The sequence below is a fragment of the Pituophis catenifer genome, unplaced genomic scaffold, assembly GCF_029215685.1.
Source record: "Pituophis catenifer annectens isolate HBS135680 unplaced genomic scaffold, rPitCat1.0.hap2 SCAF_4, whole genome shotgun sequence".
In the NCBI taxonomy this organism is placed as follows: domain Eukaryota; kingdom Metazoa; phylum Chordata; class Lepidosauria; order Squamata; family Colubridae; genus Pituophis; species Pituophis catenifer.
In genome coordinates this window covers 75,468,577-75,494,819 of record NW_027256884.1, presented here as the reverse complement: position 1 = coordinate 75,494,819, position 26,243 = coordinate 75,468,577, and the positions used below count along the sequence as shown (strand labels likewise).

At 42.2% G+C, this 26,243-nt stretch overlaps 2 protein-coding genes across 9 annotated transcripts in view; both read left to right on the top strand.

The window, feature by feature from the left end:
* LOC139317262 (beta-1,3-galactosyltransferase 5-like) overlaps positions 1 to 13,618 on the top strand; it is a 40,822-nt gene extending 27,204 nt beyond the window's left edge. For 5 of the 8 annotated variants that reach the window (XM_070944286.1, XM_070944283.1, XM_070944285.1 and 2 more), the window contains one exon: positions 12,106 to 13,618. In XM_070944286.1, coding sequence (XP_070800387.1) covers positions 12,106 to 13,056 — 951 coding nt within the window. In that variant the 3' untranslated portion in view covers positions 13,057 to 13,618. Of the gene's footprint in view, positions 1 to 1,893; positions 2,596 to 3,346; positions 3,725 to 4,621; positions 4,680 to 5,387; positions 5,490 to 12,105 lie in introns of those variants that run through there. The other 3 variants (XM_070944287.1, XM_070944289.1, XM_070944288.1) reach the window with 3 other exon arrangements.
* Positions 13,619 to 16,639: 3,021 nt separating this feature from the next.
* Positions 16,640 to 26,243, top strand: part of IGSF5 (immunoglobulin superfamily member 5) — a 30,239-nt gene continuing 20,635 nt past the window's right edge. The window contains exons 1-3 of the mRNA XM_070943504.1: positions 16,640 to 16,692; positions 19,885 to 19,926; positions 21,890 to 21,969. Of these exons, the coding sequence (XP_070799605.1) occupies positions 16,640 to 16,692; positions 19,885 to 19,926; positions 21,890 to 21,969 (175 nt within the window). The remainder of the gene's footprint in view (positions 16,693 to 19,884; positions 19,927 to 21,889; positions 21,970 to 26,243) is intronic.

Sequence of the window (26,243 nt, the reverse complement as noted above, 5' to 3'; positions counted from 1 at the left end):
TATGGCAGCATCAGAATGCTGACAGTTCGTTGGCTAAGAAACAAGTCTTATATTTAAGTCTTATATTTAATTGGCTTACTCCCTAATTAAATTGCATAATATTTGCCTTTAAGGTTGCAAATTGAAAATCACTAATAACATTACCCTTTTAAATTTAACCACATTTTGTTATTTTTATCAACAAACGTTTTCCACCACTGTTACTAATAATGTTATGTAATGATATCTGGTAAAGATCTTGGGAGAGAGGGCAAAGAGCACGAAAACTGCTTTGGTCACACTGATGGATGATCTCTGGCGAGCCCGAGATGGGGGTCATTCCTCCATCTTGGTGCTACTTGACCTCTCAGCGGCTTTCGATACCATTGACCATGGTATCCTTCTGGGACGACTAAGGGAGTGGGAGGCACCGTGTTATGGTGGTTCTCCTCCTATCTCTCTGGTTGGTCACAGTCGGTGTTGGTAGGACAGAGGTCGACCCCTAGACCCATCGTTTGCGGGATGCCTCAGGGCTCGTTCCTCTGTCCCCTTCTATTTAACATCTACATGAAGCCGCTGGGTGAGATCATCCGACAACACGGGGTGAGATATTAACAGTACACTGATGATACCCAGCTGTATATCTCTACCCCGCGTCAATTCAGTGATGCAGTGGATGTGATGTGCCGGTGCCTGGAGGCTGTGAGGGTCTGGATGGGAGTCAACAGGCTCAGACTTAAGCCAGACAAGACCGAGTGGCTGTAGGTACTGCCTCCTAAAGACTATGTTGATTGTCCATCCTTGGTTCCGGGGGGGGTGGAGAAATTGTCCCCCTCAGAATGGACTCGCAATTTGGGTGTCCTCCTAGACTCACAGCTAAGATTAGAGCAACATCTGATAGCTGTGGCTAGAGGGACCTTTGTACAAGTTCGCCTGGTGCACCAATTGCGACCCTACTTGGATCCGGAGGCTCTCCTCACAGTCACTCATGCCCTTGTCACCTCACGGTTAGATTATTGCAACACGCTCTACATGGGGCTACCCTTGAAGTATTCGGAGACTACAGTTGGTCCAGAATGCAGCTCCGCGAGCTATCGTGGGTGCACCTAGATACACCCACATTACACCAATTCTCCACGAACTGCGCTGGCTCCTTATTGGTCTCCGGGCACAATTCAAGGTGTTGGTTATTACCTTTAAAACCTACATAGCTCAGGGCCAGGTTATCTTCGAGACCGCCTTCTACCACATAGCTCCCAGCGATCAGTAAGATCCCACAGAGTTGGTCTTCTCCGGGTCCTGTCAGCTAAACAATGCCGGCTGGCGGGCCCATGGGGAGGGCCTTCTCTGTGGCTGCCCCAGCTCTCTGGAACCAGTTACCTCCTGAGGTCCGGATTCCCCCCCCCCACCCTATTGGCCTTCTGAAAAGCGGTGAAGACCTGGCTTTTCCGGCAGGCCTGGGGCCGTTGATCTCGCTGTTGCAATCTTGTGAGATCCAGCCATGAATGGTGTGAATGGGTTTTAATGTTTTAATTTTTAAATGTTTTTATAATGATTTTTTTTTTTAAATGCATTGTAAGCCGCCCTGAGTTTCCGGAGAAGGGTGACATATAAATTGAATTAATAAATAAATAATAAATAATAGAGATGCTGCCTAGGAAATGGTCAGATAAAAGGCATCGTAGTCTGCGCCGGTAGGGTGGGGAAAGAGGCTCAGAAGAGACCCTCCCTATTTCTAGGGGGTAAAGGAGGTGGGAGGAGAACTGTATTTTCAAACTTGCAAGGTTCTGTTAATGTAGTCTAACAATAAAGTAGAATTAGTTGATCTGGTTGTGTTTTCTGTTTATCTGGTAAGGTTGATATATTAACACAAATCGAGGATGCTGTAAAGTTCCCGTTTACTAATGTATGTTAACTGCATTTGTAGTTATTTTATACAGGTAGTCCTCAATTTACAACAGTTTAGTTAGTGACTGTTCCAAGTTACAGCAGCACTGAAAAAGTGATTTATGACTGTTTTTTACACTTACAACCATTGCAGCATCCCCATAGTCCTGTGATCAAAATTCAGACGCTTGGCAACTGACTCATATTTATGACAGTTGCAGTGTCCTAGGGTCATGTAATCACCTTTTGCGATCTTCTCACAAGCAAAGTCAGTAGGGAAGGGATTTGCATTTTGCATTTTTTTCACATCCAACCTATGTATTTTACATCATTCATAGCCTCACTATAAAATTCTTGAAAATAAAATCTCCAATGATGTACCTGGGTTCTAAATGTGTTTCCTAGGGCAAGGAATAATAACAGTTACCCCAATTTAATTTAATTTTTCAGATTTATTCAATAAAAAAATGCTTTACTTACAAAATCTCCATTCTAGTGTGTTTCAAGGAAAATATATTTTTTCAGTGGAATATAAATGACTGAAATGATATCTTTATAATTCATGCATCAACATTCTTGATGAGAAATAGCAGTTCTTCCGCCTATCCTTCAAGGCCATTCTCTCTTCCTGCTACATCCAGGCATCTTTTCTTGTGTTTCATCTCCTAGCCTTCCTCAGAAAACCGAGGCTCTTTCAGATTGGTGTTTGAGTAAGGGCATTAACCGAAAGTAAGAGGCTGGGTTCATATTTAAACTGACCAATTTCTTCGACAGAATATTTATATTTATAGAATCAAAACTGCAAGGGCTGCAATGGACACTCATGCACCCTCTCCACCCAGCAGCAGCCCTTCAATGTTTGCACTGCTTGCATACCCACCCCCTCCTGGTAGCAGCCACCCCTAGCCATGCCATGCCTCATTGGCCACTTGTGCATGACTCCTTCAGCCCTGCTGCACTCAGTTTACACCTCACTGGCCACTTACACATTCTCATGCACCACTCGGCAGCAGCCACTAATCTGTCTACAGGTCTGTTTGCAAACCATCTGGGACTTGCAACTTCCTGTTGGTTTCCCCACTGACTTTGCTTGTTCGAAGCCAGCAGGAAGTTGTGAGTAGCTTCTTTCTTAATGACCTGCAATTTTCAGTTAATAACGGCAATGGGGACTTTTGAGATTGCTGTTGCTAAACAATGCAATCACATGAAATTGCCCTTTACAACAGCATCCCTTAGTGATAGAAATTCCCACTCCAATTACCGTTGTTAACTGATAATGTGATATTCAGAAACACCGGATTTGGAAATTATTTAAAGGGAAGAATAGCATGAAGTTATAAAGACTGTAGTGTTGCAGAAAAATAATGAATGAATTGAATTTTGAGATCAGAAAAAGCTTTTGTTTATTTTGGTCAAAAGGTTCAGACATGCATTCTGTTTACATTCTGAACAAAGACCTTGTTTAAGACACGTATCTTTATAGTAACAAAAAACAGGAAGTATCTGAGATCTGCCTCTTTAGCTAGCCCCCTCCTTTATTCCTTAGGCAGGAAAGCTCCATGTGGTTTAGTTCTGCATTTTAACATAGTACCTCTGCGGTTTGACTTTTTGAACTCTCCAACTGTAGAAAGTGTGTTAACTCTGCGGTTTAACTTTTTGAACCCAGCATTTGTCTCTTATATTTACTAGTTAAAGGGGTCCTTCAGAGATACTCCAGGCTGACCCCGTATTATTTCACTCTTATATTCAATTTCATTTTATGTTCTGCCTTAATAGATTAGAGAAACTGAAAACAACATCTCTGAATTCAGGGGCAAACTACTATTACAATCCTCTCCCCACAATACCCTACATGCATGTATGTATCCTTCAGCATATGGATTATCAAAAACAGTTCAGTCAAAGCAATATTTATTGTACATTGAAAGTTTGTATTTATGAATTTTATTACGTTATGTCCTGGAATCTCAGCTTTATTATTAGCCTTTTAATAAAGTGATGATAAGGCAGGACGTAAAGTGAAATTTGGTTATAAGAGTGAAATAATACGGGGTTAGCCTAGAGGATCTCTGAAGGACCCCTGTGACTTGAGAAAGTTGCAGAGTTCAAAAAGTTAAACCGCAGAATTAACACACTTTTTACAGTTGAAGAGTTCAAGAAGTAAAACCACAAGAAATTAACTAATCTTCCTGTTCAGGCAATAATGGGGGGAGGGAGAGAGCCTAACACGTAGGAGGTTTATTTCACATTTCCTGGTTTTGTTCTATAAAGATACGTGTCTTAAAGAAGGGTTTTTGTCCAGAATGTAAACAGAATGCATGTCTGAACCTTTTGGCCAAAATAAATAAAAGCTTTTTCTGATTTCGAAATTCATCTCTTTTAGTTTTCTGCGACAATATCAGCATTTTAGCATGGCATCCATGTCTCCTCTTGAAGTTCAGGAAACCATCTCTTCTTTTTAGCCAAATATATTTTTTTAATATGCAAAAACTAGTCAATTCATAAGCTAAACAATAGGGGAAAATATTCTGGAATCCATGAGTGTTGTAAGCGTTGAAGAAACAAGCCTGGACACGAAACATAATTTTAAGAGTGTGTGTCTTTTTTCATTTCTAATTAATGTCTATTATTATTTGACTTATTACTTTCTGACATATCACATATACCAAATGAACGTATCATTTGTTTCTGACTTGACATCCCTTAATAAATAGTTTTTGTTTTGCCTGAATTACTTGGACCTTCTTATTTTCAGGTGGGTGAAGAAGATTCTTATCAGCTCCATGCCAAACTCAGGATGCCTCAGTTTCTAGGTAACAATGTTGGGGGACCCCTATAATCTTATTTAGGGGTCTCCATGATGGAATGGGGGAGGGTCAGAAAAGTTAAGATGGTGGCAATGACATTGTGATGGAAACCCAGTCTCTCTTGTTCATGTCCTGCATGTGACTTGCAAAAAAAGAGCAGGGCTTTGATCAGGGCAGGGCAGGGCAGGACTGAGCAGAGCAGGGCTGAGTCACGGCTCAGTTTTGACTTTTTCTGATTCTCTTCCAATCCTGTTCCCAGTTATTGGGAAGTAAGTACCTCTGAAACATGTATGTATGTAAAATGTATGTATATAAAGAGGGTGGGGGGAGGAGAGATTGACTAATTTTTGGTATAAATTGCCAGATAATAGTAATAGAAAACACCAATACCTAGGGTGGAAGGCAACAGGTTAGAAAAGACTGTAGCTCAAAAATATTTTTTTCCTTTTAAGTATTCAACACTCTTGTAAGTCCCAAATATTTTGAGTGAAATTAGGTCCTGTGGAAAGCCTGTGTAGTATAGGTTTGCCACATTTTAAACAGATCTATGGATGAAAACTGAGATAATTCTATAATCTTTGTCCACTCACCATATTTGACCCTCTTTTTTACTTCTGATTCTGTTAACTCTTTAAAAAAAAACAAGAATGTTATCATATTCTGAGTCTGGGGAAATTGTTTTGTGCTGACACAAGCTTCTACCTGCTACTTTAGGCGGCCAGGCCTAGATTTCCCATCAGGAGGCTCTTCTCTTCCTGGGAGAGAAGAAAGATGGTTTCCCCTGTCCTGAAGAGACTTCAAGCGGCTACAAAGAAAGTGGGTCTTTCACTGTCTAAAAGGCAATGAGCAAAACATTAAAGTGTAGGGACGGATTATGAGAAGCAAGGGTGGGCCAGGGTAGAAGTGAAGGGCTTGGTGGGTTGCAGAGGTGAGGCCTACTGTAACTAGGCCTGAAGGGAAAGATTTATGGAGCCAATCTCCTTGGGAAATTTTACTTAGAATTTCTCTGTAGAGAATCATAGGAGGAGGAGTGCAATTGTGGCCAACATCTCCTGTAAAAAAGATGGTAAAACTATACAAATATTCTGTTTTGTTTTAATGTTCAGGAGTACAGGTAATTCTCGACCTACAACAGTTTATTTAGTGACAGTTCAAAGTTACAACGGCACTGAAAAAAGTGACTTATGACCATTTTTCACAGTTACAACCTTTGTAGCATTCCTACGATCACATGATCAAAATTCAGATGCTTGGCAACTGGTTCATACTTACGACCATTTGCAATCTTTTGACAAGCAAAGTCAATGGGGAAGCCAGACTCACTTAACTGGCTTACTAATTTATTAACTGTAGTGATTCACTTAACAACTGTGGCTGGCAAGAAAGGTTGTAAAATGGAGCAAAATTCACTTAACAAATGTCTCACTTAACAGAAATTTTGGGCTAAATTATGGTCATAAATCAAAGACTACCTGTGTATTCCTTTCTTTTTTTTTTTCCTTTTCATTTTAAAGCCAGTTGTTTCTTTGCCAATCACTGAAAACTATTAAAACTAAACCTTACTTTTTTTCAGTGCAGCTTTCAAGCTATTCATTGAGGAGGATGAAAAATTCATGTTTGCATTTAAGGTGCAAGTTTTAAATATGCAGTTAGTTTTAGGGTGGGACAAGCGACATTCATATACATACAAGGAATTCTTGTAATTACATTTTCCTCCCTGGTAGATATGAAAATATATCTTGTGTGTACAGTACACACATTTAAATAACAGATCCATCTTAAAAGCCTTTTTATTTCAATCTGCTACTCTAAACTTGAAGGAATCAATTTTGAATAAAGCCCCCACTATTCGGATAAGCAACTCTTTGAACTGAATAAAAACTTACTGAATGTATTGATTTACTTAATATATATGTGTGTGTGTAGCTCGAATCTAGCAAGATTCAAGAGTGGATTATATTTTCTTCTTACAGTAAAAATGTTAAAACAAATATGGTATAATAAGATAACAAATTGTGGCATAAAATGAAAGCAATAAACTTTAATAACAAGGAAACTAAGGCCATTGAAACAAGTATTATCATAGAATATTTTATAGAGCTTTATTTAAAAGCCAGGATCACTTCACTCGTGCGCTTCTGTGCATGCGCAGATCGCCTATGATGCGCTTCGATCGCAGTGGAGATCTTGGTGCCAAACTGCGATTTTAAAATGGCGGAGGAAGCTGCCGCCGCGAGTGCTAGAACCAGCACGCCCACCTCGACTCCAGCTTTCTTGGCCCCGACAGGACTGATTCAGGGGCCACCTCTTGTCAGCGCCCCACAGCCAAGAAAGCTAAGGACAAGACCAAGCATCGGGTAGCCTCCCTGAAGTCCTCCAAGTCTTCAGAGGCTGATGCGGCCAGGCGGCACAAGGCGATTGATAAGCAGATTGAAAAAGCCGTGAGGAAAACGGGCGAGCAGCAGACCATCTCGCAGGTGCCCCTGGATAGGGATAATCATTCCCACCTTTTTGCGCTGCAGTCAGAGCCGCTTGTGGATTTTGACAGCCACCCGGCATTGCAATGGTCGCCAGATTGCGCTAGTGAGCTCAGGGAGTCTAATCTGCCCGGCAACAAGGAGCCTTTGCTCATTTTAGCCCCTCAGCCTTCTCAGGGAACTTCTGCCCGGCAACAGGCTGTCAGACAGGGCCCTGCTCAAGGGGAGGCTCCCTTCCCTCCAGGTGCAGCTGGCCTTAGAGCAGAATAACTGTCCCCATGTATGCCAGACATAATTGCTGCTGCGATTTCAAAGGGGATAGCAGCTGATCTTCAGCAGGGCCAAAGATCTACCCCCCTACAGGCCTCCCCCTTACAATCTGTTGAGGCTGATGAGCTTGCCCATGCCCAGGGCTCTTATTCGCCCAGCCACTCCCACCATTCCTCTGAGTCTGAGGAGGAGACAGGCAGAGACCTAGACTTTTCAGAGGATGAGGGCCTACTGCCTGAGCAGCCAGCATTTTCAGGGCTTTTTAAGCCTGCAGTGTTTAAATCATTGCTGTTTAAGGCCAGAAAATCTACCAATATGATTCTGGCCCCTGCTTCCTTGGAGCCTGCCCCGGGTCCTTCTGACATGACAGGCTCTTTATTTTCCGAGCCGGTTTGTGAGGCTGAGGTGGTACCATCTCCTCACCTTTTCTTAGACGTGGTCAAATGCCAGTGGTCCACGCCAGCGACTGGGCCTAACCCTGGTTTGCTGGATAAAAGACTTTATAATGTGGGGCCCAAGTTGATGCAGGCGCTGATGCTGCCTTCAATTGATGCACCTGTAGCGGCCTTGGTGGCACAAAATGTTATCCCAGAGATGCCCGAGGAAGCTCTTAAACCTGAGGAAAGGAAGTGTGAGCAGACCATTAAGAAAACATATCACGCAGCCGCCTGGGCCATCCGGGCTGCCACATCAGCTTCGTTCTTTAATCTGGCGTCCCTCATTTGGCTGAAGCAACTGCAGGATAGGATCCTGGTGGGGGATGCCAGAGCACACCAGGACCTGAACAAGTTGCAGGTGGCTCTGGAGTACTCAGCAGATGCTAGCGCCCCTAGCTGCACATCTCCGGGCTAAGCCCATGTGCGATCAGTGCTATCTGGATGATATCCTTGTCCAGTCCTCCTCTGTGGACCAGGTTTATGCAGATCTAGGGCTTACCATCCGGGTGCTTCAGGAGCACGGATTTTCCATCAATGTCAGCAAAAGTCATTTAACACAGGCTACCCAGTTGCTGCATTTGGGGGCGGTAATAGACATCAGAGAGTGCAGGGTGCATCTTTTCCAGGAGCGACAGGATAGTATCATAGAACTGGTGGGTAGAGTCCAGCAGGAGTGGCTCGTTCCTCTGTCGCTGCTTTCTACGCTCCTGGGCAAGATGATTTCTTGCATTTCCATAGTGCCCTGGGCCCGTTTACACGCCAGGGCTCTACAATGGACTGGTAGGAGTACTACGTTGTCTAAGGTCAGGGTGCCCCAGGTTATATTGGGTTCTCTAAAATGGTGGGATTCTGAGGTTCTCGCTCAAGGTTGCCTATTTAAAGAACCAGACTCCCTAGTTCTCACAACCGATGCCAGCCTCTTTGTCTGGGGGGCTCATTTTCAGAATCAGGTGGCCCAGGGCCAGTGGTCGCAGGTGGACCTTGTCCATAGCATTAACTGGCTTGAGCTAAGGGCTGTGCATCTTGCTCTGTAGCACTTCACGGCCTTCATGGCAGGTAGTTATGTGCTGATTCGGACAAACAATGTCGCCACTAAGGCGCATATTAACAGGCAGGAGGGTACCCTATCCTGGGACCTGATGCAGGAGGCTGAGCAGCTCTGCCTTTGGGCTGAGTGGTTCTGAGTGGTTCTCTGCCTTTGAGCTGAGAGCCGAGCATATTACAGGGGCTACCAATGTACAGGCTGATTGACTCAGTAGGGCCACCATTGATCATGCAGAGTGGCACCTGCATCCAGATTTATTTCAGGAGCTGTTGGAGTGCTTCAGGAGGCCTGCTGTGGATCTCTTCGCCACCGCAGACAACGCCCAGCTGCCACGATATTATACCAGGTTTGCAGTTCCCGGGATAGAGGAGGTCGATGCACTCTGCAGCCCCTGGCCTTGGGAGTTCCTGTACACATTCCCCCCTCTCCCTCTTCTCCCGAAGGTGGTCCAAAAGATTTTGAAAGAAAGGGCGGAGGTGCTACTCCTGGCCCCTTACTGGTCGTGCCAGCCATGGTTTGCAGACTTGGTCGCTCTTTCGGTGGCCCAGCCTTGGAGGTTGCCAATGGACAGAGCCTCCCTCAGCCAGGGGGCAGTGGTGCATCCGGACCCTCAGTGGCTGCAGTTAACCGCCTGGCGCTTGAGCAGCAGTCGCTCAGCTGAGACAATTACTCCCCAAGGTCATAGACATCATCCAGGCTTCCAGGCGGCCTTAAACGAACAGGATTTATGATGCCACCTGGAAGGCCTTTTGTTCCTGGTGTTCTCAATCGGGCTTGAACCTGACCGAGGTATCTGTGCCCCAGGTGCTGGCCTTCCTTCAGAGGGGGCTTAACATGGGTCTATCACCCAACACCATCTGTTGTCTGGTGGCTGCCTTGTCGTCAGTCTTCTCCTGTGATGAGCTGGAATCCCTGTCTCAACATCCTGCTGTTCGCCGCTTCCTCAAGGGCGCTTCGAACCTGCGGCCTCCGATGGTTCACCATTTTCCCACTTGGGACCTTTCCAAAGTGCTTCAAGCATTGACTGTGGCCCCATTTGAGCCACTATGGGGGGCCACGCTCCGCTTCCTGTCCTTCAAGGTGGCCTTCTTGGTGGCCATTACTTCGGCAAGGAGGATTTCAGAATTGGCAGCACTTTCTGTCAGACATGACCTTTGTGTGTTTCACCCTAACCGGGTGGTCTTCCATTTGGACCCTTCTTTCCTCCCAAAGATTAATACGTGGTTTCATAGGGCCCAGGAGTTAGTCCTGTCTGATTTTTGTCCCAATCCCAGGCACTCTATGGAATGGAAGTGGCACATGCTTGACGTTAGAAGGGCGCTCCGGATTTATGTTAGACGCACTTCCTCCATTAGGAGGATGGAGTCGCTCTTTGTTTCCTTCCAGCCTGCCACCTTAGGGGCTAAGGTGACCTCTTCTAACCTGGGCTGCTGGATTCGGGCGTGTATCGCCAGGTCTTATGAGGCTCAGGTCCTTCCTTTGCCCCAGAGTATTATGGCACACTCCACGAGGAGTGCGGCCACAAGTGCGGCGTGGGCAACGCAGGCCTCTCTGGAAGAGGTCTGTCGTGTAGCTAGCTGGTCTTCCCCATCGCCCTTTATCAGGCACTATAAGATAGACAGCTATGCATCGGCTGTGGCGGCCTTTGGTAGGTGGCAGTGTGCACACTGATGTTGGGGCCTCAGGCAGGCTGCAGCCCACCCGTAGGGGCATTACCGCTTTGGTATGTCCCATTTCTGGATGCTGCCTCCACTATGACAGAAAAGGAGAGTTGGTCCTACCTGATACGATCCTTCTCGTTGAGTGGAGGCAGCATCCAGCCCCTCCCTAGCTTAGGGCTGGCCCTCAATTGCCCTAGGGATAGCAGCTGAGCTGACCACGAGGAGTCTGTCACTTCATCTTCGCCAAGAGCTGGACCGTTGGTAGGGGGGGTGTCCTCACAGCTTTGACAGACCCAGTCTCATTGGCCAATAGACGAGACAAATCCATTTCTGGATGCTGCCTCCACTCAACGAGAAGGATCGTATCAGCTAGGGCCAGCGCTCCTTCTGTTTGATCTTATATGAAGGGCAGAAGACATTTTTAAAGCCATATAAAGCTTTAAAGACAACAACCAGCACTTGAATTGTACTTGGAAGCTGGCTAATAATGACATTAGTCCTTGATTTCTGTTGCTAAGCAAAGTTGTTAAGTGAGTAACTCCTGATTTTATAATTTTTTTAGTTGCTAAACAAATCACTGCAGTTGTTAAATGAATCAATAATTGTTAAGTGAATCTGGCTTCAGCCATTGATAGAATCTGACTGGGAAAATCGCAAATGGTGATCATATTATCCTGGGATGCTGCTACCATTATAAATGCATTTTGGTTGTCAAGTGACCAAATGCTGATCACATGATCTTGGGATGCTCTGTAATGGATTCAACCGATTCTCACCAGTTCAAGTGAACCGGTTGTTAAGTTACACACACACACACACACACACACACACACACACACACACACACTATCGAAGTGGATTCTGGGCGCTGCACTGCAATGGAGAAATATGCAATGGAGTGGTCAGTATGAGGGAAGGGAAGGCTGCTTTCCCTCCTCCTTCCCTCATGCCGGCTGCTCTGTTGCCCATTTCTCCATTGCAGCGCAGCGCCCAGAATCCACTTTGATGGTGGTGGGGAGTAATTTAACAACTGGTTTGGCCATGGACAGGTTGGCCTTTGCAGGAGGCTCGTCCTGCATGTGTGGCAGAGCTTGAGGGGATGGGCCATGCTTCCCACGACAGCCAACTGTGGTGAACCGGTTGTTAAATTATTTGAATCCCGATGCTCTAACTCTTGTAAATATCATTACAGGTTGTAAGCCACTTTTTCAATGCTGTTGTTTTATATATATATTTCCTTAATAATGTGATTCTAGCACCCATATTTTGTTATTTTTTTTTACCAGCAAAGTTATTTATATTCTCATAATCCTGTTAATATATTGCTTTCTTTGGATTTCAAATCTACATACTGCAATATAATTTTTTAATCAATCTGTATCTACCAGCCATGTTTTTATTGTTTAACTTTACATTTTATTGACCATTTCATCACCATCAGAAAAATGGTTTTGAAGAATGGCAATTAAAATGGTTTTAATTAATTAATAACAGAATATATGTATGTATATGTACGTATATATTAATTTTCTTCTTTTTCAGATTTCTTTCAAGCTACAGTTTCTTATTTATCTTCTTTTGTTGGTCCTGGCTTGTTTGATCACAATCATCCTCTTGAATTATGTTATCACATTTATTACGAAGGAAAGTTTTTTGGAATTGCCTGATATAAATTGCCATAAGAATCCTCCGTTCCTAGTAATATTGGTATCATCAGAACTTGGTGAGAGAAAGGCCCGGATGATAATTCGTAAAACATGGGGAAAGAAAAGAGTATTAGCTGACAAACTGATTGTAACATTTTTTCTCTTGGGAAATCATTTCTGGCCATATAAATCATTTAATGTGACGATGGAAAGCTTACATTATAAAGATATAATCCAAAAGAATTTTATAGATTCATACAATAATTTAACATTAAAGACTTTAATGGGCTTTGAATGGATTCATAAATTCTGTCCACAAACTACTTTTGTAATGAAAACTGATTCTGATATGTTTGTGAATGTCTATTATCTGATAGAACTTCTTCAGAAACGAAAGAGTACTAGCCAGTTATATACAGGTTCTATAAAAATTAATGAAAAGCCAATAAGAAATCCAGACATAAAGTGGTATATAAGTGAAGAGGAATATCCAGAAAATGTTTACCCTCCCTTTTGTTCAGGAACTGGTTATGTTCTCTCCTCTGATGTTGCTAGTCAAGTTTATATAGTTTCAAAACACATCACTGTTCTTAAATTGGAAGATGTTTTTATAGGTATGTGTGTTGCAAAACTTAAAATCCAACCTGAAAAACTTCATTCAGAACCTGTCTTTTTTCCAGAAAAAGTTATTTTTTCTCTTTGTCACTACATGAAAATTGTTACAAGCCATTTTACTACTCCTAGTCAAATCCTTATTTATTGGAATGCACTGGAAAGATATATGGATGAAAAATGTTCAAATGTTCAAAAACCTTTACAACTAGTGTACGGGAATTATGATGGGTAAACTTGATTAGAAGCATACTGAAATTCACTTGTACTATGGTTCTGTTGGGGTCTGTTTAGAAATCAATCCCATTGAGATCATTTGGATTGCCACCTGCTTAAATGTCTATAGTTTTGTAACTTTTCTGCATGTAACATAGGTTCATTTACTATAAAGATTATAAACTGTGTTCTATATTTATTTAAATAGCACCATTGCTATGTACACAGAAAAGTTTTCTCTTTTAAGCATTTTGAAATTTTCCAGTAGAAAGATAATTTAAAGGTTTTTTTCAATGAAACTTGTGAAGAAAAATGCCAGGTATTGTTAATTCAAGGGGATCAGCAAATGTAGAGATTACCAACATTTTAGTAGAAAACAAATAGATGCTGAAGTTGTATAAGATGATACAGAAAATGAAAATTAGTATTTTGCAAGAAATTGTGTTCAAAAAATTATAACCAAGATTTCATAAAAGCACTGTTGTCCCATATTTGTCAAGTTCTACATTTTGTGTTATTATAATATGCTTCTGTAGAACTTACAAAAAAATCAAATAAACCAATAAATATTTATTTATAAACAGTGATTTATTCTTTGTTTTATATATAAAAATGTGTAGCTTTTTCATATGATGTGGCTATACTCTTTATTTTTGAAACTATCTTTCTTCAAAATTAAAATTAACATAGCTAACCTTTTATCTGTTTGTCAAATCAGAGGTTTTGGATAGCAGATGTTCACTATACTGAGATCTCTTGTTCTTTCAAGAAAAAACAATGTTGAAAAATAAACTTTCCACTGACTGTGAGTAAAACTTCCTATACAGTTTCCTCATATCCTTTGGAAGCAAACAGTTCTATACAGTATTAACACTTAAATCATAAGAGCTCAAGTAAGGAGTATGTCAGCACACTTATTTCTTTCTCACCCAACTCACTTTGTGTCCTGGACTGAGATCTAGCAATTAACCCAGTACCCAAGAACACTTTTCTGAGTTTCTGCTTTTGGTAGCCTAGCTGTCCCACCTTTCATTGATGTCTCTAGCAAATCTAAGATATGATTAGGATATTGATCTAAAATATTTTAGGAATATCACTAACAGATGTGGAACCCAAATTTTCCAGAAATCCCTACAGACACTGTTTAACTCAGAATATCTCTGCTAAACCCAGCTTCAAAATGTCACGAAATATCTCCCACAGATTTTACTTCAAGGTACCTAAGTTGATTTTAACAGAATTATCACCATTAAACCTTGTGCAAAATATTTCCATCTTTACTAAGATTTGCTCCAAGATATCTTAAAATTATTATACTCAACTTGATATGATTAGCCATAAGATTCAAGTAGTTCTTCTTTAAGTTTGGCAAGCTGTTGACCTATTCTTCCCTAATCTTGTCTGATGTTAGGTATAGTAAATGTTTGCTACCACATCCTATTTCATGAAGAAAAACAAGACAAGGATTGCTATTTACAGTATTATAATGTTGGTAGATTATTTGTAAAACTAACAAAATAAGATCTTGTTTCTTGTTAGAATCTGACTTAGAATTGGTTACAAATGTAAATTTGATAAGTGATTAAAGAGTTAAACATGAAGTTTGACAAGCTATTACCACTTAAGGAAAGGAAAAGGGGAAGGGTTTTTAAATATTTCTCTTGTATTTGAGCTTCTCATACCATCCATTGTAGAATTCTTTAATATTTTATCAATCTCACAGAGAGTGGACCAGGTAAAAGAAGGATGCTGGGGAAAACGGAAAGCACCAGGTGCCCTGACCAAGTGATGAACAGGATCTTTTTTCTTCAATATCCTATTTGCTCATCTGTCCCCTTGATTATTTTACACTACTTTTCTGTGAATGAGGTGGTCTTGTCCTCCTTTCCCAATGTCTTCATTTGCATTAGCTTCATTAGTTACATTAACTTCTTCAGCATTTTATATTTAATTTAATTTAATTTCCAATTTATATACCGCCCTTCTCCCTGAGGACTCAGGGCGGTGTACAGCCAAGATAAAAAACATAGAATACAAATATTAAAACATTTAAAATATATATAAATTTTGGCCCGAAGTTAAGAATCACAAACTAATTAAAAGAATTTAAAAATTTGTTCTAAGCCAACCCGGCTTGCTGAAAAAGATAGGTTTTCAGGGAACGACGGAAGGCACTGAGGTCATGGATTCTTCTTATCTCCGGGGGCAACTGATTCCAGAGGGTGGGAGCCCCCACAGAGAAGGCCCTCCCCCTGGGGGTCACCAGCCTACATTGTTTGGCTGATGGCACCCTGAGGAGGCCCTCTCTGTGGGAGCGCACGGGTTGATGGGAGGTCGTCGGTAGCAGCAGGCAGTCTCGCAGATAGCTAGGCCCTATGCCATGGAGCGCTTTAAAGGTGATAACCAACACCTTGAAGCGCACCCGGAAGACCACCGGGAGCCAGTGCAGCTCGCGCAGGAGCGGTGTTACATGGGAGCGCCATGTTGCTCCCATCACTACCCGCGCTGCTGCGTTCTGGACCAGTTGGAGCCTCTGGGTGCTCTTCAAGGGGAGCCCCATGTAGAGAGTGTTGCAGTAGTCCAGGCGAGAGGTGACGAGGGCATGAGTGACTGTGCACATGGAATCCCGATCGAGAAAGGGCCGCAACTGGCGAATCAGGCGAACCTGACAGAAGGTCCCCCTGGTAACAGCCGTCAGATGTTCCTCCAAAGACAGCTGCCTATCCAGGAGGACTCCCAGATTGCGAGCCCTTTCAGTGGGGGCCAGAGACTCGTCCCCAATAGTCAGTGATGGAGTCAACTGACTATATCGGGATGCCGGGAGCCACAGCCACTCAGTCTTGGAAGGGTTGAGTTTGAGCCTGTTCCTCCCCATCCAGATCCGCACAGCCTCCAGGCACTGGGACATCACTTCAAGGGCATCGTTGGGGTGGCCTGGGGTGGAGATGTACAGCTGGGTGTCATCAGCGTACTGATGATATCTCACCCCGAAGCCACAGATGATCTCACCCAGCGGCTTCACATAAATGTTGAACAGAAGGGGCGAGAGGACCGATCCCTGCGGCACTCCACAGATGAGAGGCCTCGAGGTCGACTCTGCCCCCTTGCCAACACAAACTGCGACCGGTCGGAGAGAAAGGAGGAGAACCACCGCAACACAGTGCCTCCCACCCCCAACTCTTCCAGCCGGTGCAGCATGATACCATGGTCGATGGTATCAAAAGCCGCTGAGAGATCTAACAGGACCAGAACAGAGGAACAACCCCTGTCCCGAGCCCTCCAGAGATCATCAACCAACCTGACCAATGGCGTTTCCGTGCTGTGCCCAGACCTGAAACCCGACTGGAACTTTATTCACATTTCAAGGAAATTTAAAATGTAACCATTTGAAAACTATAATAACCTAAAATAATTGTTATTTCAGTGCCTAGGCCTTTTAAAACCTCTCCGGATTTTTTAAAATAGTAGAATGCCCTGGAGAATGTTTCTGGAGTACACAAAAGAGCAAAGGAAATATACTTATGTAAACATTCTTCATCATCTCATGTCTTCAAAGAGTTGGGAATGAAGTGTCTCAACTCAACAGCAAATTTTGAAAGAGAATGGGACAAGTGGAATGTACCAGAGGTCCTTACATGTCTGGGACAAAACAAAGGTTTGTCTTTTTGTTATGGCTTCATGGTCAAGTAGAGCTTTATAGCATAGCAAAGGAAGAGGTATTATCTAGCAAAAAAGACTTTATGAACTGTAAAGCCTGAATTAATCTGCTGTGCATAAGCTCCCACAACTATTATTCCCAAATTTCAACACAGAGGCATATGATGCTACTGCTACTGTAATAAATAAGAGAGATAAAAATCAATGACATCCCCAAGTTTCTTTCTTTCTCTCTCTCTTTTATATAGCTATCCATCTCCTCCAAAAGGGGACTCTGGGCAACACACAATGTATGATATATGCAAAGAATACTTTGCCTCAGCAGTCAGTTAAAAATCATATAGTCTGCATCCTTATGATGCCAAAACCAAATAAATTTCCCCCCCCAGATGCAACAAAACTCCCCTTCATAAGAAGTATACATTCACTTATGTTGTGTGATGCTGTCTAAATATTAAACAGTTGTTTTCCTTCTAATTCTTTAGTTCCCAGCACTTTATTAACTTAATATTTCTTAACAACTAATGTAATTCATTCCAGAAGAATATCTCTATAACCATTAATTAAAGTGATGTCTAATTTACTCACACTTTCCCTTCCATGGATGGGCAGCCTTATCCTTTTATTTTAGTTATTTGTTTCTTCAATTCACAAGTTGCATATTAAATAAATATTGTGATTCTCTATTCAAATCTATACATAGATACACACACAGAGGAATGCTGTTGATATAATTAACTTGGACTTCAGTAAGGAATTTGATAAAGTAGACCTTAACCTACTTCTAGATAAAATAGAAAAATGTGGGTTAGACAGCAACCCCAACAGATGGATTCATAACTGGCTGACCAACCGCACTCAATGTGTAGTCCTCAATGAAACTGCATCTACATGGAGGGAAGTATGCAGTGGGGTACCCCAAGGCTTTGTTTAAGGCCCAATACTCTTCAACATTTTCATCAATGATTTGGGTGAGGGGATAGATGGGGAACTCATCAAATTTGCAGACGACATCAAGCTAGCAGGAATAGCCAACACTCCGGAAGATAGGCTTAAGATACAGAAGGATCTTGACAGACTTGAATATTGGGTGCTGTGGAAATTGGGATCGTAGAAACACCCAGGAGCATAGAAGAGTCCAAAGGCAGATGCATGAATAAATGTGATAAATGTATTTATTCATATAACAAAACATATTAACTATATACAAAGGCTGTCTTAATATCCATTAGGATAGGGGGCACACAGCGTGTGTGACTACCCTTATCAAAGATCATGTCTCATGGAGAACAAACGTAAAAGAGAGCATGGTGGAAAGGTTAGAGGGTTTTATACTCACTGTAAGCCCCTCCTCTCCACATAGGGATGGGGGCACTTTCTGCCTCCACTAGTGTCTGTATGATACATGTGCCAATGGCTTGCAAATACTTGACAGGCGCTATCTAACAAAATGAAATTCAATGGTGAAAAAAATAAGGTTCTGCATTTAGGGAAGAAAAACAAAATGCAGATACAGTATATGTGATATCTTGCTCAATAGTAGTAACTGTGAGAAGGATCTTGGAGTCCTAGTGGACAACCATTTAAATATAAGTCAGCAGTGTGCAGCAGGTGCCAAAAAAGCCAACACAGTTCTAGGCTGCATAAACAGAGGGATAGAATCAAGATCATGTGAAGTGTTAATGCCACTTTATAATTCCTTGGTAAGGCCACACTTTGAATACTGCATCCAGTTTTGGTTGCCAGAATGTAAAAAAGATGTGGAGACTCTAGTGCAGAGAAGAGCAACAAAGATGATTAGGGGACTGGAGGCTAAAACATGAAGAATGGCTGCAGGAACTGGGTATGTCTAGTTTAATGAAAAGAAGGACTAGGGGTGAAATGATAGCAGTGTTCCAATATCTCAGGGGCTGCCATAAAGAAGAGGGAGTCAAGCTATTCTCCAAAGCACCTGAGGGCATGACAAGAAGCAATGAGTAGAAACTAATCAAGGACAGAAGCAACCTAGAACTAAGGAGAAATTTCCTGACAGTTAGAACAATTAATCAGTGGAACAACTTGCCTCCAGAAGTTGTGAATGCTCCAACACTGGAAATTTTTTAGAAGATGCTGGATAACCATTTTTCTGAAGTGGTATAGGGTTTCCTGCCTAAGCAGGAGGTTGGATTAGAAGACCTCCAAGGTCCCTTCCAACTCTGTTATTCTGTTTTGCTTTGGTTTTTTTTTTTCCTTAGCACCAAAAACTCAAGGATTGCCATGTACCAGTTTTTGGCTTTATTGCTGATATAAATAGTGAAACTGGCATAAAGCTATAGGAGCTTGAGAAGAATGTATTAATGTAGAGTAACCTTAGGAATATGAAGCAAAAAAAAAATCTGAACTAGAATAATTTGATGGCAAATGTTTTAAATATATTACAACTCCTAAATTTATACTACAAAACTGATGACTATGGGAACAACCAGATGCAAAAAGAAATATTGAAAAATGAAACTTGTACTTGCCACCTGGTGATATCTGGATTTTAGAAACTCGGATCTTGGAGCCCTGGATGCAGAAATACAAATTTAGACTTATACTATATTGTTGCTCGTTTGCATCACATAACACAGAAGGGTTCTCAAACTGTGGAAAGCAAAACTAATGAAAGCTAGTTTAGTTTTTCACTAAAATTACTTCATTTTTGTTTCTACCAACATTCTTCTATTCTCTAGAGTAGAAAACAATTTAACAGTAGGCACATGTTTTCATGTAGAAATACTATAGAAGAAATGCTCTACATTTTATGGCAATCGAGACAACGCTAGACTATTTGTTTCTGTTTTCTACTTACTAAAAGGAGCAGAATATTACATAGTTTTGACAGCAGGTGTCTCTGTTGCTATAACTGTTGAAGAGATTTCATTAAAAGTATTTTCATTGCTGCATTTTACCTCATGCTTCTGCAATACTTGTTAATTATTAAAAACCAAGTGACACACATTGGTTGTAGATCCAGGCCTTATCTAATGAGATAAAAGGTGACTGCAGCAATCATACAGAACACAATCAGGAACCAGAAGCTTTATTACGATCTTCCTGTTAAACTATGAAGAGGGACTGAGAGATGTTTAGAATATCTGATTGTGTGTCTGTTGGAGCAGCTATTTGTACGGAAAAGATTTCAAAAATCATATTCTTTTTCCTACAGAGACAGTCAAACTTTTCTAAACCATGATCTTCAGCTAAAAAGGTAAGATAATTCTTTGTATCGATATCAGTTAAGGGCCTCAAACTATATTTCCTGGCAGGAGAATCTACACTCACCAATTATATGTTTAGGCCATAGAAATTACAAAATCAAAATTACAAAAAGTAAGAAGTCTAGTTGGATAGATAGATTGGATAGATTGTTGGATAGATAGTTGGATAGATTGTTTTGTTTTGCAAGCTACAGGGGCCTCCAAACTTGGCAAATTTAAGACTTGTGGACTTCAACTCTCAGAATTCCTCAGCCAACCATGCTGAGTTCTGAATTCTGGGAGTTGAAGTCCTCAAGTCTTAAAGTTGCTGTGGTTGGAGATCCCTGTGCTTCAATGTTATGCACATTTACTCAAAGAAAATATTTTAAGTGTTCAGTAGGAATGACTTCAGTGGTGGGTTGCACCCAGTTCAGTCTGGTTCTTGCAAGCCGGTAGTAATGGTGGCGGGAGGCTCTGCCCACCCACCCCGACGTCATCACTGATGATCTGCACATGTGCAGAAGCTTCTCCCATTGCGAACCGGTAGTAAAGGTAAGTAGAACCCACCCCTGGTTGACTTGCCTCCTAATTCAATAAACAAAATTATTTAGAGTAATTGTTCTAGGATTATTTTACTAGCCTATATTAGATTTCTCTAATATGCTGGGAATGGGACAAAGAAAATAGCAATTCTATACACAGTACTGTATAGGGTTACAGATATGGAGTAGGACCAGAATACTTCTCTCATCTGCAAGTTGGGTTTTACCTGTACACAATTACTGGTTGCCAACAGTTATCAAAATAGTTTTTGTAGATTTTGGAAGATCCTCCAATCACCATACTCAGTGTTTCACTAATCACCTCTGTCACAGTTTGTCAAAAATGCTAATAATCTGAATGCAATTTTCAAGTTGTAATAGTTACTTACTACTACAGCCCTAAACAGCATTTAGGTGACCAATATTTCTGATATTGCTAATGAGACTTGATAAACAGGTATATAATAGATTATGTTGTCAGCTTCTTGAACTATTAAGGCAATCTTTTAAAATCTTTTTTGCAATTTAAGACTTTAAAAAACTCAGATCCTGAATAACAATCTATTTTTAACAATAAAAAGTGTCATTTTTATTATGACTTGTAAAAAGCTAATTATCAACTAGGCTAAACATATGTAACCTCTGGAAAAATCCAGATTCTCTAGTTTCTTAATGATATCAAAGATATTATAGGTTGATCCTCCTGAACAGACTGTTCTTTATCATGTGAGAATGTGAATGAGTTTCTGTCCTATTTATAATTTTCTTTTGTGAATGTAGAGGGCCATTGAGAGAACTGAAGTTCTGTGGCATTTGGACTGATCTTGCACAGGACCAGGCATGCAACTTTTCAGAAGAATAATTTGGGGCCAAGACTGTGCAAGAATAAATAAAAATGAGATCCAGACAGCTGTGAGGAAAGAAGAAATATTTTTTCCAAAAAGCCTTTAGGGGCAGCTGCAGAGAAATGGGGTACAGCAACAGCGTTTTATAAAATGAGCTTGTCTGTGGTGTGAAAGTGTCTGCATGCTAATTCGAGGCTGACATTTGAGGTGTGTGTGTGTAAATATGTATTCTTGTGAACATGCAGTTCTTCTGGGAGACATAACTTAATTAACTTTATGTTTTTAGACCTTATCCTTTGATATGTGGATTAGGTCTGGGCAACTTATTTGTAGGTTGAGGAAATTTGTTAATTTTAGTTGATTAACTTAGTTTCTGTTTGACTACAAATTATTTAGTGGAGACACTGTTTCTCATATCGTGGATTCTGTAAATATTTTAAAGCTTACTGTTTTTCTGTTTACATGCACCAATTTCTTGTTCAGAATGTTGGAAAGGTCATTGCTTTTTTAAAAAAAGTATATCGGCTTCAAGTGGTTATTAAAATATAATTTATAATATACAGTTTTATATGGCTGTCATTTTTCAGATTCAAGGAAACTGCTTGCTCAATGGACAAACTTCAGAGATGGACTGGGCTGATTATCACTCTGATGGTCTACCTAACAGGTATGATCCTTTGTATTTATTACATTTATATGGCTGTCTATCTCAAATATATAACCCTGGATAGTTAACAATATTAAAAATGATAAACACATATACAAAAAGAAAAAAAATATAAAAAACACATAGCAGCTCAAAAAAATTACAAAAACACATTCAGCAATTCAACAAAACCAAGAAATGGGCTTTTCTAGGTACTTGGCATCTCAAGTACAGAACCAAATCTTCAAGCCTTTATAGAAAGCCAACCAAGAAAGGCCAATCTAAATTCCAGAGGGATGATATTCCAGAGAAATGTCACAGCAGAATAGGCTCTCTTCCACGGCCCACCAGCTGATGGTCCTTAGCAGACATGATCCAGAGTATGCTTCTCCTGACTGAACAAAATAAAACCTCTCATAATGCCTGCCATAATATGTGTGTGATTTGGGTCAATTATCAGCTGTAATTCTATAGCACATTGAAACACTAACATGACAGATACTAAAAGACACACTAAAGATTTAATTCTATGTGGTGCCTTGGGTTTCAAATAACAGTTCAAATAACATGCCCTCCAAACTTTTAAAGTTGTGGATCTTGTCCCCTAAGAAGGTACATCTGGCGGGACCCAGAAGAAAGGAATTCTCAGTGCAGTCTGAGACGATTAGGCACTGACACTTGTCTGTGCCTAATTCACTCCTGGACACCCACCACACCCAACCCACCACAAGCTTTCCTCATCTGCTGACCGTCTGCTGGTGATTCTCCACTGTCAATGGCTCCCTGGCCCTCCACACCCAGCCCATCATCCTGGGTGATTCCCTGAGGCACATTTGTATCCCAGTGATTCATCCATGGGACAAATAGCTGCACTATTGGGGGGTGATGGGCAGCCGGGGGGGGGGTATGGCAGGCGGATGGCAGATATCTTGTAGGTGTGGGGGAGGGTGGCAGGGATTGCAGGGGCATTGGGGGGAATGGTGTGTGGCTGGCAGACATCTCAGAGGTGCTGGGGAGGTGGCAAGGGTTGTGTGTGTGTGTGGGGGGGGGTGACAGGGATTGCAGCAGCACTGGAGGGGCATGCAGCCAAAGGAGCTAATAGCAGATATTCAAGCCAGGACTGTAATTACTTTCTCCCCACAGAAAATGGCATATCTGTTAGTTTTTTTGTTGCATAAGTGACTGAAAAGTCTTTTTAAAATAGTTTTATTATTTACATTACCTTTATACATTGCCTGAATGAAGATAAACTATTGATATGTCTACCTATGTTAAAAAAGAAAGAAGCTTTACATGGGTGTACTTATTTTTTCTCATGCTATACAGTGATAATATAAGTTAGCGTTCACTGACTGTTTTAGAGTTACTTTCATTAGATTTAATACGTATAATTTATGCTACTTGATTAAAAGTCACTTATGGAACGTTGGGAGAAAAAAAACAAACCAAATTTAAGGCAGTCAGAAACCATCTTCTTTCCATCCAGAACAGGTAAAACTATTGTTATTTAAAGGAGTGCATTGTCCTTTCAATCATAATAACAGTCCAGTTGCATGGAGCAATTCCGTACAAATTATTACAATCTTGATGAACACCCAGGTGGCATTCTCATGACCTGCCAAGCCTGGGAAAGGGGCAGGAGCAGGACGTGTCATCCCCCTTCCCCTCCTGTGACAAAGAAAATCTTGCTAGAATTTGCACTTTCCTGGAAAGTCCTACATTGAAGAAGTATTAACCCATTTTACAGATGGGAGACCTCAGTGTTGAGGCCCTGCCTGCTGCAAATCATAAGTGTTACCCTGCCAAGAGCTCAAAAAGACTTCCTTGTCAAGCCTACAATTCTGGGATCGCCTGGTGGTCTCCCATCCAAGTACTCTATTTGGGGTGCTTGTTAACAGTGCCTGTGAAGGCAGTATGGTGGATTGAGACTGAGGATGCTCTCACAGCCTGATCTACCTCACTTCCCTGTCAAGTGTACAATTTTGGGGTCGGCTGGTGGTCTCCCATCCAAGTACTTGTTCACTAAAGGCAATATGGTGCATTAAGACTGGGGACATAGGTACTCTCAGAGCCCAGTTTACCTCTCAGTGTTGTAGGAAAGGGAAGGATAGAACCCATCTTAATAAATAAAATTTAAAAATCTGACCACTATCTACCACCTACAAAAGAGGCCAGAGGTACGTGGTTTTGTGGACCTTCAGCTGTACCAAACTTACAGTTCCCAGCATCCCCTCCCAGGCTTGAGAAGACTGGGATCAGCAAACCCCTCCATCCACCATCGCAGGCTTCTGGACAGTAGTGGCCAACCAGCCCCCTCCGCCAAATTTGCAGGAAAATGGGAAATGAAAAGTGCCTCTGGGCATATGTAGACTGTTTTGAGGCTTCAGACAATGCAGGAAGAGAAGAATGCCTCTGGACATGTGCAGAGCGCTCTCAGACTTTTTACAAGGGGAGGAAGAGTGCCTCTGGAGATACATATACCCAGAGTATATGCAGAGCGGTCCCAGGCTTCGGGGAAAGCAGGAAGAGAAGAGTGCCTCTGGGAATATGCACAAAGGCACTCTCCTAGTCCTGCTTTTCCTGAAGCCTGGGAGTGCTCTGCATATTCCCAGATGAACTCTTCTATTTCAGCTCTTCCTTAAGCCTGGAAGGGCTCTGCACATGCCCAGATACACTTCTCTTCCCACTTTGTGGGTGTTGTGGTCCGCCAGTAGTCTGCGGAGCTGGCAGCGGAGTTGGACAGTGAGGAGGCTGGGAAGGAACATGGGAAGCCTGAGAACGCTCTTCATATAATCAGAGGCACTCTTCTCTTCCCATTTTGCCCAAAGGCTGGGAGCGCTCAGTGAATGCCCAAAGGCACTCTCCTCTTCCTGCTTTGACTGAAGCCTAGGAGCAGTTTGCTTATGCCCAGAGGCACTCTTCTGTTCCATCTTTGCACAAAGCCTGAGAGTGCTCTGCACATGTCCAGAAGCACTCTTTTCTTCCTGCTTTGCCCAAAGCTTAGGAGTGCTATGCATAGGCCCAGAGGCACTCTTCTCCTCCAGCATTGCCTGAAGCCTGTAAGCAATCTTCATATGTCCAGAAGCACTCTTTTTCCCCCACTTTGCCCAAAGCCTAGGAGTGCTCTGCACATTCGCAGAGACACTCTTCTCTTTCTGCTTTGCCCAAATGTTGAGAGAGTGCTCTGCACATGACCAAAAACATGTTTCTCTTCCAGCTTTGACCAAAGCCTGAGAGTATTTTGCACATGCCCAGAGGCACTTTTTTCTTCCCACTTTGCCCAAAGACTAAGTGTGCTCTGTGTATTCCCAGAGGAACTCTTCTCTTTCCGCTGTGCTAGAAACCTAGGAGCACTCTGGGTATGCCCAGAGGCACTCTTCCTGCTTTGCCCAAAGCATGCGAATCTCAGGCAGTGCTTCTATGAGAGGGGAAGTCCGGAGTGCTTCTATGGCAATGGCCCCACCAGCTGCAAGTGCTCCCTGCAATTGCCCCTTGTAAGCGACCCCCATGCCAATGATCCAGATGGTGCCAAGGAGCTCTCAGCCCCTCCCTGATCCCTGCCACCCTCTGCCCTCTGCCACCTGCCACTCACTGGCCCACCCAGCGGTAACTCACCAGTTTACTTCTGCTTTCGTTTTCCCAGAGAACTAGAAAACTAGCTTTTCTGGGAGAAGAAAAGCAGAGGTAAACTGCTTTACCTGTGTTTTACTCTCTGCCTTGGGGGCACAGTGTGCATGCCAGAGGAAGTAAGAGAAGGGTTGTAAAGGGGTTTGCAGATGAGAGATTGGAGGTGGGGTTGCTGGGCTCTTGGTGTTGTGTGAAGCTCTACGGTCTCGTTGGGAAACAGGACAGTGCCAGTGCTGAAAGGAGGGGAGATGAAGAAGTTGAGGGATTCCCCTTCCCTGCAGTGGAATCTAACCTGAAATTAATTTTAGTTTGCTGTCTTGTGCTAATACTGGCAAAAATTCAAGGTAGCCAATTCTGCCCAAAATAGGGAGGGTATTTTTGTTCCCCCCAACTGAGAAAATAAAAATTGGGAGTGGAAGACACCCCCCCCCATCCTTCTATGCCATATGATTTTTCCACCTGAAGCATCTATTCTGCTTTGCTAAATGGAGCTTCCACATTCAAAACCACTTTACCTGATGCTGAGGACCAGCAGAACTGAATTGCAGAGAAAAAACTGCAGCTTGAGGGTTTTTCCTGCAAAATTGGGGGTCACCTGTTTGGCTAATACTGCCCAAAAGCCTAGGATGGTCGGTGGGAGGGATGCTGATCCAAGTTTCCTTTCCTAA